General features: G+C 43.3%; 1 protein-coding gene across 1 annotated transcript; it reads right to left on the reverse strand.

The window, feature by feature from the left end:
- Positions 1-4,379: 4,379 nt before the first annotated feature.
- Positions 4,380-13,351, reverse strand: SFT2D2 (SFT2 domain containing 2). The gene is made up of 8 exons (XM_048940612.1): positions 13,133-13,351; positions 12,842-12,928; positions 12,589-12,674; positions 11,719-11,800; positions 8,275-8,310; positions 8,094-8,152; positions 7,365-7,394; positions 4,380-6,766 (listed from the first exon to the last, which is right to left on the reverse strand). Exons 1-8 carry the CDS (start codon positions 13,193-13,195, stop codon positions 6,727-6,729), a joined length of 483 nt encoding a protein of 160 aa, XP_048796569.1. The 5' UTR covers positions 13,196-13,351; the 3' UTR covers positions 4,380-6,726.
- Between the last annotated feature and the right edge of the window lie 875 nt (positions 13,352-14,226).

The following is a 14,226-nucleotide window of genomic DNA, read 5'->3' on the forward strand; positions in this document are numbered from 1 at the left end:
GGGAGACTATGAGGACGGTGAAGGATCTGGGAGATGTGGCAGCAACAGGGCCTGAGGGAACAGCATGGAGCTGTGTCAGGGGAAAGGCAGCTGGGGGTGAGGGACAGGGTCTGCACTGGGGGCGGTGGGCATGGAACAGCCTGCCCAGGGCTGTGGGCACGGCACTGAGCTGTGAGAGTTCAAGGAGTGTTGGGACACCGCTCCCGGACAAAAGGCTTGGAGTTTGGGTGGTGCTGTGTGGGGCCAGGAGCTGGAATTAATGATCCTCATGGGTCCCTTCCAGCTCGGGATGTTCTGTGATTCTAATAATAATCATACATGGCTGAAATACTTGCTTCTCTCAAAAGAAACAAGACTTCTACATCCTATTACACACAAATAGAAAACACAAGAGCAAATACTCATGACAAAATAATTTGTTATCACTCCACATATTTGGAAGTGCTATCCATTCAGAGCTGCACTGAAATCGTGTTGGCCAGCCTATACTTCTAACATACCATTATTTAGCTACATCAGTGTTACGCCTCATTTCTGCAGATTGTGCATCACAAACTCTCAGGAATAACCTCTTCTAGAGATGCCACATGGGAACCTGAGAAAAACTTAAAAGGGTTTCAAATAGGCTAACTTAAAATAGCAATCCCAAAGATTGGCAGCTTAGATATTCTATTCCATCTCTCTAATCATCTGAAGCTTTCTTCAGAAAAAAAGAGAAAACAGGTTTTTGTTCCCTTCAGGAGTTTCCACAGTTCAGTATGGATGGACATTTACAATCCTTTACCCTATGGATACTGCAATCAAGCCTGAGCTCAGTGTGAAATAAACAAGTGAACAAAGGGAAAAAATTCCAGCTACATGCATCCATAAAATACTCTCTCTCATAAATCAGACCTTGTGGAGGGAGAAGGGGAAAGGGTAGACATTAGGTATGTAGCAGCCTTCCATAGTCCCATTACTAAATACAAATCCACCATGGATTTGCATGGATTTGCTCCCAGGGTGGGGGCATCCACAGCCTCTCTGGGCAACCTGTTTCACTGTCTCACCACCCTCACAGTAAAGAATTTCTTCCTGATACTTAGTCTAAATCTGCCCTATTCCAGTTTAAAACAATTTCCTCTCATCCTGTCACTACATGCTCTTATAACAAGTCCTCCCCAGCTTTCCTGTAGGCTCCCTTCAGATACTGGAAGGCTGCTACAAGGTCCCCCTGGAGCCTTCTCTTTTCCAGGCTGAAACTCTCCCAGCCTATACCCATAGTGGAGGTCCTCCAGCCTTCTGATCATCTTCACAGCCCTCCTCTGGACCCGCTCCAACAGCTCCACATTATGCAGCTTGAACGAAGCAGAGAAAACAAAGGACTGAACATTTATAGAAAGAATCTACTGCATTTGTAGGTTTAGATTCATACTCATAGCTGTTTTGATAAGAAAGTGATATGAAACTCCCTGGGTTCCTGAGCTCTTTTCAAAAAGATAGAATACGAACCACCATGTTCCTGTGTTACAGTAAGACAGGTCTCTTCTGTTAAAAATAAAAATAAAAAATTGGACCTTCCTGTGAAGAAATTTCAGTGCATTCAGCTTTGAGACAGTTTTCTTAGAAGACCAAAACTGAAAACACAACATCTCTCAAAACACTCAAGGGTTGCAACCACCCTTGCAATTAAAATAAATGAATGGCAGCCATTTGGGTTTGCCCTACCACTCAGAAGGAAAAAATTAAGACACTGGAAGCAGGCTGGTGCCCACCACATAGGTAAGGAAAATTAAAACCACAGCAAGTTTTTGGATGCATGTGACACGCCAACTGAAACAGATATGCTTTCTGAGTCATTGCCTCTAGCCCTACTTCTGACATGTGCATTTTTAAATCACTGATTTGTTTTTTTTTTTACTTGCAGTATTCAGAATGCACATATTTCACAAAGAAAGAGACACGACTAATAATTTTTGCTGACAGAATGGAATGAGGAGTAATTTGCTCTGTAGCACAGACTAAATCAATAATTTGTTGGCAAAATTATGTTGACACTTGAGGTTAAAAAAAATAATCGTATCACCCCCACCTCATCAGCAATTTGAGCATCGTCTGGAGTCATCATTAAAACGTCCAAATTAACTGCAAAAGCAATTTGTTTAATGCAATTACAACTTTATTGAAGAAAAAAAACAACACTCGAAAGTGAGGGATTCCTTACAGAAAAAGATATGAAAAAAGATATTTATCAAAGTAGAAATCAAACAGTGCAAATACGCAGAAAAAGAGCAACAAATAGAATCAGTAACAATACAAAACGTTGTGGTCAAATTCTGAGAGTTCAGTTTTTATTTTACAAAACAATTCCCACAGCTGTTAAAAAAATGTTGTGTTGTCAAAAGACTGCGAGGCACACACTTTTAAGAAAATATACCATTTTTGTGCTTTCTGTCCTACATGGTCAGGACTTGCTATGGCTGTAAACATAAACAGTTAAGACAGATGTGTGTTTATATGTCATCCTCCTCCTCGGTTTTGAAGTCCACAACAGCAATGGGTTCATCTTGTCTTCATCAACATGATTAAGTACCAAAACAGAGTAAGAACCATTTTCATGAACTCAACAAATCTCTTTCAATCTTAGTACACAGCAGAAGCATACAACCTTCAAGGATCCGTGTTTTTCCACAATGGATTTTCCTGAACACGAAGCCTCAGACTGCATGTAAGCAGCAGCACTCTTAAGCCCCTAAGTGCATTACAGGCACAGCTGTCACCTACCCACAAGTTGCATCCAATCCAGACCCGTCCTTCTGCAACCTTGCTGGAAGCCATCCCATAGCAACAACTCCTCTCTCTCCCCAGCAATGCATACTAAGTATTTAAACAAAGCCTTATGAATTCTAATTTTTTCTCCATGTGATTTCTTAAAATCCTTTTAAATCAGTTCAGAGATTTCTTCCTTGGGTTTTGGAGCAGCTCATGGGCAGTCTTACTACAGCAAATACTAAGCAAGATCAAGTTGTTCACATCAGCACAGTAGAACCATCTCAGATAGCATCAGCATTCACAATCACACCAACCAGAGCAAAACCCTGGAGTGATGAAAGAAATCTCACATTCTCATGTTCTGAATCTCAGTGCTATGGGAACAAATACCCCTTGTCAGCCATTTCCATTTCTACTGTATCTGCAAAGTGGGCTGATCCCAGATATGCAGATTTCATGCTAAGACTGCTTGCTTACAGTGATCAGTACTTAAAAATAACCAAAACAACAAACAAACAAAACCAAACAAACCAAAACAACCCAAAATTCAACAGGAAAGTGGACCAACAGTGAGGCTTTCAAGAAACACTTTCTGGTAGAGCACCAAACTCTACTGAGATGGGCATCCAACTTTCTTTCGAAAGTCAGTCTTGAATTAAGTGCTGTAGGCAAGTGTGTAAGTTTATTAAGGAAGGAGCCTTATGATTTAAACACAGTTATCTCTTTGCAGCAGAGTGCACATGACAAACATTCCTGCCTTGAAGGACATTACGACAGAAAGCTAGAGGGTTTTAAAAAAGTCCACCATGCTTCCTGGTAAGCAGATAACCAAAGCTGATGAAATCAACTCCAAACATATAGAAGTCTTAATCACAAAAATGGTATAACTTAATTCAGATTGAAACCGGTCAAGAGGGCACACTCATATTAGTTTACCTCTCAATCACAGAAATTATCTGAACAATATAGAAGAATCTTCTACTGCTAACCCTGGCAATAGCCTGTGTGTAACTATAACCAAATATGTGAGTAAGAATCCACAGTGTTTTGCTCTGACAGAGAGGAATTACCTTTAAATCAAAACTGCCTGTAGATGAAGTGACAAACCCTGAGTAGCTTTCACATATTGGCAAGGAAATGAATCTCTGTTCCATCTGACCTTCACAAGAACAGAATACAACACCAGAAGGCAACGTGAATCCTAGTGGCACTATGGCGATCACCCATGTCTTTGCCATCTCCTTTTGAATTCCCTTCCCTTATGGGCACTATTGCTAAAGCCTCGTGTGCTACACAGTCAAATAAACCTTTGTTCTTTTTTATTGTTGTATCAAACGTGGCTGTGGAACTGGAATTACAGCTTTAAAATAGTGTGTGTGAATCCATTCAAGTTTACCATTTCTTGGTAGTGAAAGAAGCAGTTCCAGAGTCTAAATTTCCTACTTCCAAGTGACTGTGCTCACAACACTAAAAGGTCCCACTTAGCTATAGTATACAAACTATAAGAGAAAGCAGTATGCAGCAAATCTAGTGTTTTTACAAGGAAAATGCTAGAGTCATGGTACTACAGCCCTGCAAAAGCTAGTCAAGGAGTAAGCAAAAGCCTTTTTCTCTTCCTAATCTGAACTATTAAAAAAAAAAAACAAAAACAAACGAAACAGAAGTAAAACTCCATTATGTTGACTGCTGATAGGCCTGGAATGATTATACAAATTAACAGAACTTTCCCAAAGCGGGGGGGAAGGAAAAATACCATAGACTATACTTGTAGAGTTCTCTGGGAACACCCAGAGATATTAAAACTAAGCAAACACTGGGATGTGAAAGGCATTAGAGTTCTATTTCAACTAGTCTTACACAAAGGAATTCTGTATATATTCTCCAAGCCCTAACAGAAGCCTGACACGGGGCCCTTTGACAGATGTACATTAGGTTTTGAACATACTCCCTCATTAAAAAAAAAAAGTCTTACATCCATTTAGATATCCAGAGTCAGAGAGAAAACGAATAGGTGTTCTTTAATTCTCAGTCTCTCTTGAGCCTTTAATTAACTCCTTATTAAAAAAAAGTAATACTAATAGTCAATGTAGTCATTTCAACACTAACTTCAAAATCCTATGGAAAGAAAGAAAGGAAGAAAAGCAGTAGGAAATAGCACTTGGGGAAGTCATCCCACAGAACTGATTCATCCCAACGTAGCACATTTTCAAGAAGGCCTTTTCTGTTCAAATGGCTTTGTAAGAGTACCTCTATCCAGCTGGAAAACAGAGAAAGCTTGTTGAAGTTCCCCTTTCATATCCTCAAAAGATATTTTTTTGGTTTTAGAGGGGATACTCATGGAGGGTTGTTACTGTTTTATAAATTATCAGAAGGACAATTAATGTGTAGAGTTAATTCTGTTTCTAGTAACTTTCTGAGAACCACACAGAATTGTTCTACTTCACTGTGGGCTTGTACTTCATTGCTGAATAGATCCAGGCTTTTGCTAGCCTAAAGTCTTTGTGGTGCAAGTCAAGGACTTGCTATGCAAATGCAATGCAGTTAGATGGCTAAAGTCTATGTAGATCAGGATAGAAGATTCAAATCATATTAAAGTTCACTGGATAATGACCTTCACAGCCATCATTTCCAGCAAGACAACTTGCTAATAGGAAAGGCAAGAACAGTTAACAGTATCCAACATAGTAGAAGCAGGAACCTGCATTCAGATGTTAAACAAGAGACCGCTGAAATGGTTTGGGAGTACAAGATTACACATAGCTCAGAAGATTAGAAGAATGGGCAATGGCCTTGGAGTCTGGATACTGACCATTCAGTGCTTGTTTGAAGCTGGCAGCAAGACTGTTGAATGCTTCCTTTGGTTAAAAAAGCAAACACCCAAACACACAAAAAAAGCAACAGAAAGCTGTACTTCCTCCTCAGAGCAGAAGAAATTCACGAGTGCAGAAGAGAGTTTTAGGAAAAATGAAATTGATTTCACTTACAAAAAAGACACATTGGAGTTTTAACTTATTCACAGGTTCAGAAGAAAATGTCTTTTTCCTGTCCTGGACTTGCTTAAACACCAGCCTGCTTCCACCTTATCAACAGGGACTTTGTCCTTTGGGAAAGGAAACACACAGGTTCTGTCTCAGCTTAGCTGTCATGCCCTCAGCTTCACACAGCTCCTGTGCTGAAGCTAGGGAGAAGAGAACCACCTCATGTCAAGTGATAAATTGGTTTCCTAGCTTGAATGTATTGCATTCAGCTGGAGTCATTAGCAAAGAACTCATTATTCCTGGAAACTAAAGAACTTGATTAACCCAATTTTGCAAGTGCTTTTCTTACAGGAACCAGTCTTCGCAGATGAAAATGTCCCCTCTATGTATTTTAAGAAAACACTGTCAATCTAAACTGAAAATGAATTTTTTTCACTTAAGGAAACAAAATCAAGCATTCCATAAGTACTCTAAAACAGCCTTTTCATTTGGAATTAAGCCTTTTGAAAATATCATAGACCCAACATGTTGCAAGAGAGGCAGAAAAAGAGCACCAGTATTCCATTATCTGATATAAATAGTGCAAAGATTAAGTGATGTAAGGCTACTACAAGAGTTGTCAGGAATCAGCTAGCAACAGATTTCTTTTTCTTCTTCGGAAAGGAATCCTTTAGACTGGCATGGTCCCACCAGAATCAAGGGCTCCATTTTACAGACTTCACGTTAATTTTTGCAGAAACAAATAATTTCATATGAGAATCATCAAAACAAAGTCTGGGTCTCAGCCCAGTTCTTCTTCCAGGCTGACCTTCATTTAGCCACGTGAGCGCTCTGTCCCACGGACACCAAAAACACGCAATTGCATTCACTGCACTTAACCTCTAACAACCAGCCAAAAGGCACTCATTTAGAACAGAAGTAGCAAAGTACAAACACAGTGATCTTAACATAGTTCTGCTATGCTTCCTAGAACTTTGTGAAGCATCCGGCTTTCCTCTTAGGACAGACAGACAGACACACATTTCTTCACAGCATCCCTATGGGCAGGAGAAAGAAAAAAACAGTCACCTCAGTTAGCTGCTGGATGACTCACTACACACTGGTGCAGCACCAACACACCTTTAGAGATTGTTAATTGTGCTTACATGGCTTGCATGACTGCATTACAGGCAAGCAGGTCTGCTCACCCCGTACCCACTCAGCTGCAATGGTAATAGCACCCATAGGAAGAGCAGAGCTGAGAAAGCAGCGTAAACTGTGCTCAAATGCTGTAACAGTGCTCACAGCAGGGGGAACAGTGAAGGAAGGAAAAAAAAATAGTACACAAAAGAATACATTTGCCCAGTAGTATTTTGGACCAGCATTTGGGCATTCTCAAGGCAAACGTTAAATTTAGCATATGGGCTGCTCACTTCTATATTTTCACAGGAAGCCCTCTCATTTTGTTACACTTAAGTCGTGTTTCCCCACCAGAGAATATGCTTAGTCCCATTTTTAAGCAATCACGAGTATTTCCTCCTCCTAAAACACTGCGGTAGAAAAGCTTAAATCCACACATCACAATGCTCCCACATAGTAATCTTGGGTACCATGAAGCTTCAAGATGACAAAAGGGATGGGAGCAGAGAAACTTACCTTGCAAATGGTATGAAGGAAATGCTGTACCTAAGATGGAACATTGTAAAGGTTACTCGTCAGCTTATGCTGGAGTCACAAAAAGCATAACTGTGTTGCTCTAAACAGAGGGCTGCAAGATACACAACCCAAGTGAAGCCCTGATGTTGTGAGGAAAAGGAAGGAACATTCTTGCAAGTAACCTTAGCTCAGCCACAGTGAGAAATGGCAAAATCAGAGGGCACACTGCAGAGGCATGTGAAACAGTGTTCCAAGCAGCCCCAAGCTGCCCTGGTATTCCAACACCTACAGGGAGATAAGACTGCTTTTGAGGGCTGGGTAAAGCTCCCTACCCGCTCCTGTACTAATTCAATGGCTTTTTACAGAGAATATGGTAACTTAAAGAAAACTGATGCTTAACTTGATTGGCACATCTGGATCATCTGACCTAACATGTACAGAGTCTCTAAAAGCAGAATACTAAGCGAAGTAAGCATCAAATTGACTAAAAGACAAAAGAAAAAGAAGTTTTACTTAAGCTCACAGAAATTAAATGCATTCAAAAGGAACCTCCAGAAGTGGAAGGAGAGAACAAAGAGCAGCCATATCTCACCTCTTCATAGGTGCACTATCTTGCATCCAGGGTACAAAATCTTCCTACCCTTTCATACATACAAGCTCAAATCCACCTCTTTACTTTCTGTTACACCTAATGCCAAGTGAGGGGCATGCATAAGGGAGATCACTTACCATGCCAAGGCAAAAAACTGCAAGATACAGAAAAGGAGCGCGAGTCCTTCCTTACGCCACTGAGGGAGAAGGGCAGGAAGAAGGGGAGGAAACACAGCAGCCAGTAAGACAACCATGCAAGATTCTCATTTTTTAAATATACTCCAGTATATATATGTACATACAGGACTCAAGTACTCACCCAAAAAGCAGAACACAGCGTTAATATGAGACACAACTGGAAGAAAACAAATGATTTCTATTAAACATACAAACAACTCTCCAGTTTTCATAGATATTCTAACAGTGCAATAGGTTCCTTCAGAGACAGATAACATCATTTCATAGTTCTATCCAACGAGGTATGAGAGTTCCCTTTATTTAAAACACTCGTACTACTGTGTTTTTGAAGCAATGAGAAAACACCAGTCTGGTATCTCCAGACAACACATTCATGCCTGCAAAGGAGCAAGAGCAGCAGACTTCCACACTTGTGCAACACCAGTGTTTCCTGCTTCTTCTCCTCATACACTTTTCAGTGGAACAGGCATTCACTGCATTTCAGCTTTTAGCATAAGACTTGCCAGTTAAGACTCTTTCTTCTGCCTCTGTACGTGTCACATTACTTGTTCATTCTTAAGGCCATTACTGTCTTGAAACTAGAGGTATTAGTAGAATCATAGAATCATTTTGAGTTGGAAGGGACCCTTAAAGGTTATCTAATCCAACTTCCCTGCAATGAACAGGGACATCTACAGCTACATCAGGTTGCTCAGAACCCCATCCAGCCTGACCCTGAATGTCTCCAAGGACACCACCACCTCCAACTTGCTCTAGTGCCGCATCACTCTTACCATGAAAACTTTCTCCTTATACCCAAACTAAATCTCTCTTCTTTTAGTTTGAAACCATTTCCCCTTGTCCTATCACCACAGACCCTCCAAGAGTCTGTCTTCTTTCTTACAGCCTCCTTTAAACACTAAGAGGCCGCTCTCAGGTCTTCTCCAGGATGAACAGCCCCAGCTCTCTCAGTCTGTCTTCATAATGGGAGGTGTTCCATGCCTTGGATCATTTTTGTGGCCCTCCTCTGGACACACTCCAACAGGTCTATGTCTCTGCTGTACTGAGGACTCCACATCTGGGTGCAGTACACCAGGTGAGGCCTCACCAGCACAGGCAGGATCACCTCCCTCAACCTGCTGGCCATGCTGAGGAGGATATAGCTGGCTTTCCGGGCTGTGAGGGCACATCGTTTGTTCACGTCCAGCTTGCCATCCACCAGTACCCTCAGGTCCTTTCTAGCAGGGCTGTGTACCATCCTTACATCCTCCAGTTGTGGGGAATACACTGACAGTGGGGGTTGCCATGACCCAGGTGCAAGACCTTGCACTTCAATTTGTTGAACTTCACGGGGTTGACCTGGGCTCACTGCTCAAGCCTGTCCTGGTCCCACTACATGACATCTTGCCCCTTCGGCATGTTGACCACACCACACAGCTTGGTGTCATCCACAAATCTGCTGAGGATGCACTCAGACCCAATGTTGATGTCATTGATGAAGATGTTAAAGAAGCACTGGTCCCAGTACAGACCCCTGAGGGACACAGCTTGTCCATCCAGACATTGAGCCACCGACCACTCTCAGAGAAGGGTCTCACAACCAGTTCCTCATTCATCAAACAATCCACCCATCAAATCCATATCTTTCCCATGTGGAGAGAAGGACGCTGTGAGGTACTGTGTCACAGGCCTTACTGAAGTCCAGACAGATGACATCAGTGACTCTTCCCTGTCCACTGATGCAGTTACACCAACATAAAAAGGTCCTGACCTCGCTGTAGCCATGCTGGTTATCCTGTATCACCTCCTACTTCCATGTACCTCAGCACAGATGCCAGGAGGATCTGCTCCATGAACTTCCCCTGCACAGAGGTGAGGCTGGCACACTGGTAGTTCCCTGGATCATCCTTTTCACTCTTTTTAAAAATTCTTGTCAATTAAAGCCACAACACACTTTAAAGTGCTTTCAGGTATTGCTTTGTAACGTCCCTGTTTAAACACAGAGCCCACCACAACCACTCTGCTATGTTTTCTTTTCACATTGTTACATTATGTCTTTGGGAAGTGGTAATCCATTTTGGATTATCTCCTATTTTACTATTAGCTTTAACAGAAGATACTTTTTAGTTCATGTTTTCATTTTCAAATTAAGACGTCGCAGTTTGTTTAGCTATGGCAGATGCTGATACTTCACCTTTCTTCAGCAGAAAGTTAAAGACATTTGCAATGCACACCTACTGTTGTGCTACTGCAGACTGTAACGTGTGTTCTTCCATGTGAGTGAAAAAAAAAAGACACATGCACTAGTGCATATGCAAGACAGCAGCATATGTACTGCCAAAGAAATCACACACACTACCTCAACCATGATTACCAGCATTATATGTAGTTTTCCCATTATTTGTGTGTTGGTGTACATACTGCATCATACACCTACTACCTCTATTCCACTGTGCATTCCAGGCATGCTCCTGACTCCAAGAAGCCTAACTGCACAAACACACCACACAATGGTTTCCTGACTGCTGCTGATCTGTCAGCATACATGGTCAGTGTCCTAAGCTGTCTGTGCTGTCTGTAGCCTCACAGAGTTTTAAATACAAACCACAAAACACAGATATCAAGCAAATGTTCTGAAGACATTCACACTGAATAATGGGAGGAGTTTCCTGCAAATTAAATAACCTTCTAGATTCTAGACTCTCCAACAGAAAGTACAAGAGCTTAAAAAACCTGATAAACAAGAGGAACTCTGAGAATTACCAGCAACGCTTCCCCACAATAAAAGATTGTCCACAATTGCCATCTTCAGAAGATGAAAACAACTGGAAGGGCTGACTTCAGCTGAATGCTGCATTTGTCATTTTGTTGTGCCACATGAGTTTCAAAACTTGAAGCTATCAGCCAACTGGGATGGCATTATTTTTAATCCAAGATCACCACAGCACAGAGATTCCATTTCCCTTTGCTGTCAGAAACAAATATTTTAGCAGGTTGGAAATACCAACACAGTTTTTTTTAAAGCAAATGATCTGGAGAATAAAGAAATACAAAATACAAGAAATACAAAATGCAAGATAAGACACATCTAGCAACTTCCACTGTGCAACTTTTAAGAAAATTAGTTTCCTACCTTTCATCTTCAAGCAACAAGAAAACACCACGACACGACCTCAAGCACCCTAAGAATGTTTGTGCAGGATTACACACAGCAGCTACAGATGCTTAATGCTTATTTGGTGTTACAATTGGGCTTTGGTTCAGCCATTTCTTACAAGAAAGTGCTGGTGCTACACACACCTTTTCACCACACTGTACAGATGAAGAAAGAACTCCACCCACAACACATCCTGAGACACAGATCATCCTACAAGGAAGGGCTCAATAGCTGGGTGCTGGAAAGGGCTGCCCAGGGAGGTGAGTCACCATCCCTGGAGGTGCTCAAGAAACATTTAGATGTTGTATTAAGGGATGTGGTTTAGTGGGGAAATACTGGTGCTAGATGGATGGTTGGACTGCATGATTTTAGAGGTCTTTTCCAGCATTAGTGATTCTGTAAGTTAAAACTGATTCCTTTGATACTTACTAACATAACAATAGTAGCAATCAATCGGGTAGGCTCAAACATCCTTTTCAATTGTTTCATTGGTCCCATAAGAAAGAGAGTGCTGTGAAACAGAAAAACAAAACAAGATGAACGCGTAAGGTGTGAAAGGCAAAAGTGAAACCAAGCCAGATTTGTGATGAAGGGCGGTTATTTTGTAAACTTTTCTCCTGTCACATGGGATACCAGCACACAATGTTGTTACAGAAATCAGTGCACAACAAAAGAAAGGGGAGAAAAGAACCTTTACAACAAGCAGGAAAGATTATCAGACAGTCCCACTGTAACACAGAGGTGTTTGCTAAGACAGAGCTCACAAACACACGGTGCTGTTATCAAAGGCAAAATGGCAAAGAAGTATCATTATCCTGAGGGGTAAAAAACACACCTCCAAAAACTAAAAACTGCAATGCTCAATGCATGACTTCGAGCCTTTGGTGTTGTGTTTTGTTGTTTTTGTAATGGATGAGTAAAAAATGTCTTCACAGTACTTTCTTTCACAGTGCTATTAGGGAGGTGCTGTTCTTTTTAGTGAAAAGAGAACAATCACTCACAGAGGTGGTGACGCACTGAACAGGTTGCCCAAGGAGGCTGTGGATGCCCCATTCCTGGAGGCATTCAAGGCCAGGCTGGATGTGGCTCTGGGCAGCCTGGTCTGCTGGTTGGTGACCCTGCACACAGCAGGGGGGTTGAAACTACATAATCATTGTGGTCCTTCTCAACCCAGGCCATTCTGTGATTCTCTGAATCTCCATAAACAAATGTGCACATGCAAACAGGTTGGTTTTTACTACTTCCACACCTAGTCCAGCTTGTCACCTTTATTAGAAAACTAACATAAAAAATCATTACCTTCCAATCGATGCAATGTTCCCCAACGTGTAAAATGCTGCAAAGAGAATCAGCCCTTTTCTTGGTACCCAGAGCAGACAACTGCCCTAAAAAGGAGAAGAAAAAGAGAAAAGTGCGTGAGTTAGCGTTCTTGTTAATGATTAGCGTGCTGTATCTAACTGGAACCGAGCGTGGTGCTCTCAGAGACCCAGAAACCTCAGCCGGGGTACAGATCCTCGCGGGCCCTCCCCAGCTCTGAACAATCAGCGCTTACCAACAGGGAGAACACGCATCCCAACGCAAAGCACGCGATGAAGCCTTTCACTCGGGTGCCCCAACCCAACGAAGTCGCGTCGATAACCTGGAAACGAGGGTGCAGAAGGTGCGCGTTACCGCCGTTAGTTACCAACACAACCCCGAGTGCCTGAGCTTCCCGGGGGCCGCGGCTCGAAGCGACGCCGGCTGGCAGCAGAGGCCCGGCGGCACAGAGGCCGAGGAGCGGCCCGGCGGCTTCCCCGAGGCGGCGGCCACAGCAGGGCGGCAGGTGCCGGCAGCGGGGCGTTACCTCCGTCAGAGCGCCGGGCTCCTCCGCGTCCCGGCCGCTCAGCACCCGCTTCAGCTTGTCCATGCCGCGGCCGGGCGGCTCTTCCCTTCCGCCCCGGGAACTACACGCCCCGGCAGGCCCCGCGCGGCCGCTGGCCCTTCCGTACCTGCCGGGCGCAGGTAGGCGCGGCGGCGCGGAGCCTGCCGGGGCGCGTAGTCGGAGGGGCGGGACGGCCCATCCCCGCCGCCCGGCTTCTGAAAGCCGCTGAGGGCGGCGAGCGGCGCCGCGCGGACGGGGCGGGAAATGGAGGAGCTTCCCGCCGTGCAGGTGCCCTTCCTGCACCGGGCGCAGCAGCGCGTGCCGTTACTTCAGTTTGTTTTGCTCAGTCGAGAACAGAGCCGTGAAACGTCAGGTATATTTTATTTATTAACATACAAGTGGGAATATAAACTGCCGTACGTTCGGCTCGCTTCAGAACGGCTGGAGAATCACCCCGCGCCTCCTCCCAGCATCACGTATCCACAGCAGTACCTTCCTCTGGTGAAGCTGTACCAGAGTTTCCCTCGCTGCTTCTTGATCGTCTGTGCGGCGTAACAGAGGCAGGAGTGGTGCTCCGTGTTCTACTTCGTGGTAACCGACTTTCTAAATGTGTCCTTGTGATTTCTCCAATGTTTGTGTTCCATTTAAATGCACAGCACCCAAAACAGATGGCTATCAGAGATATATACTCAGGATTCAAGTCCATTCAAGACAACTGCATCAATAGGTCACAGATTAGTAAATACGACGGAGGAGGTAAATACACATCAACTACACATACTGAGCACCCTTCTCAACATCAGCTGTCAGTTCCACAGGTCCCCCCCCATCTAGACCTGAGCTCAGTGGAGCTTCGTATTGCATCACTGCATAAACCCAAACCGTAATTTTCATTACTGAATGCAGATACAGTTTCCTTTGTGTTGGCACATCAGCTCTCCTCTCAATCACTGCCAGCTTTGGCTTTAGACTGCGCTTTTATAAGCCAGTAAGGCACATAAAATAATAAATCCTTATAGGAAAAGTGCCCCGATATGCTCCTACCAACAAACTTTCACTCTGTTGTTCCCTTCCTT

Source organism: Lagopus muta, chromosome 1 (assembly GCF_023343835.1).
Source record: "Lagopus muta isolate bLagMut1 chromosome 1, bLagMut1 primary, whole genome shotgun sequence".
NCBI classification, from domain to species: Eukaryota; Metazoa; Chordata; class Aves; order Galliformes; family Phasianidae; genus Lagopus; species Lagopus muta.

Coding starts and splice junctions, on each gene's coding strand:
- SFT2D2 (XM_048940612.1), bottom strand. CDS start 13,195: ATGGACAAGCTGAAGCGGGTGCTGAGCGGCCGGGACGCGGAGGAGCCC. Junction 12,929..13,132: donor AGCCCGGCGCTCTGACGGAG/GTAACGCCCCGC, acceptor CCTCGTTTCCAG/GTTATCGACGCGACTTCGTT. Junction 11,801..12,588: donor AACATTGCATCGATTGGAAG/GTAATGATTTTT, acceptor TCTGTTTCACAG/CACTCTCTTTCTTATGGGAC.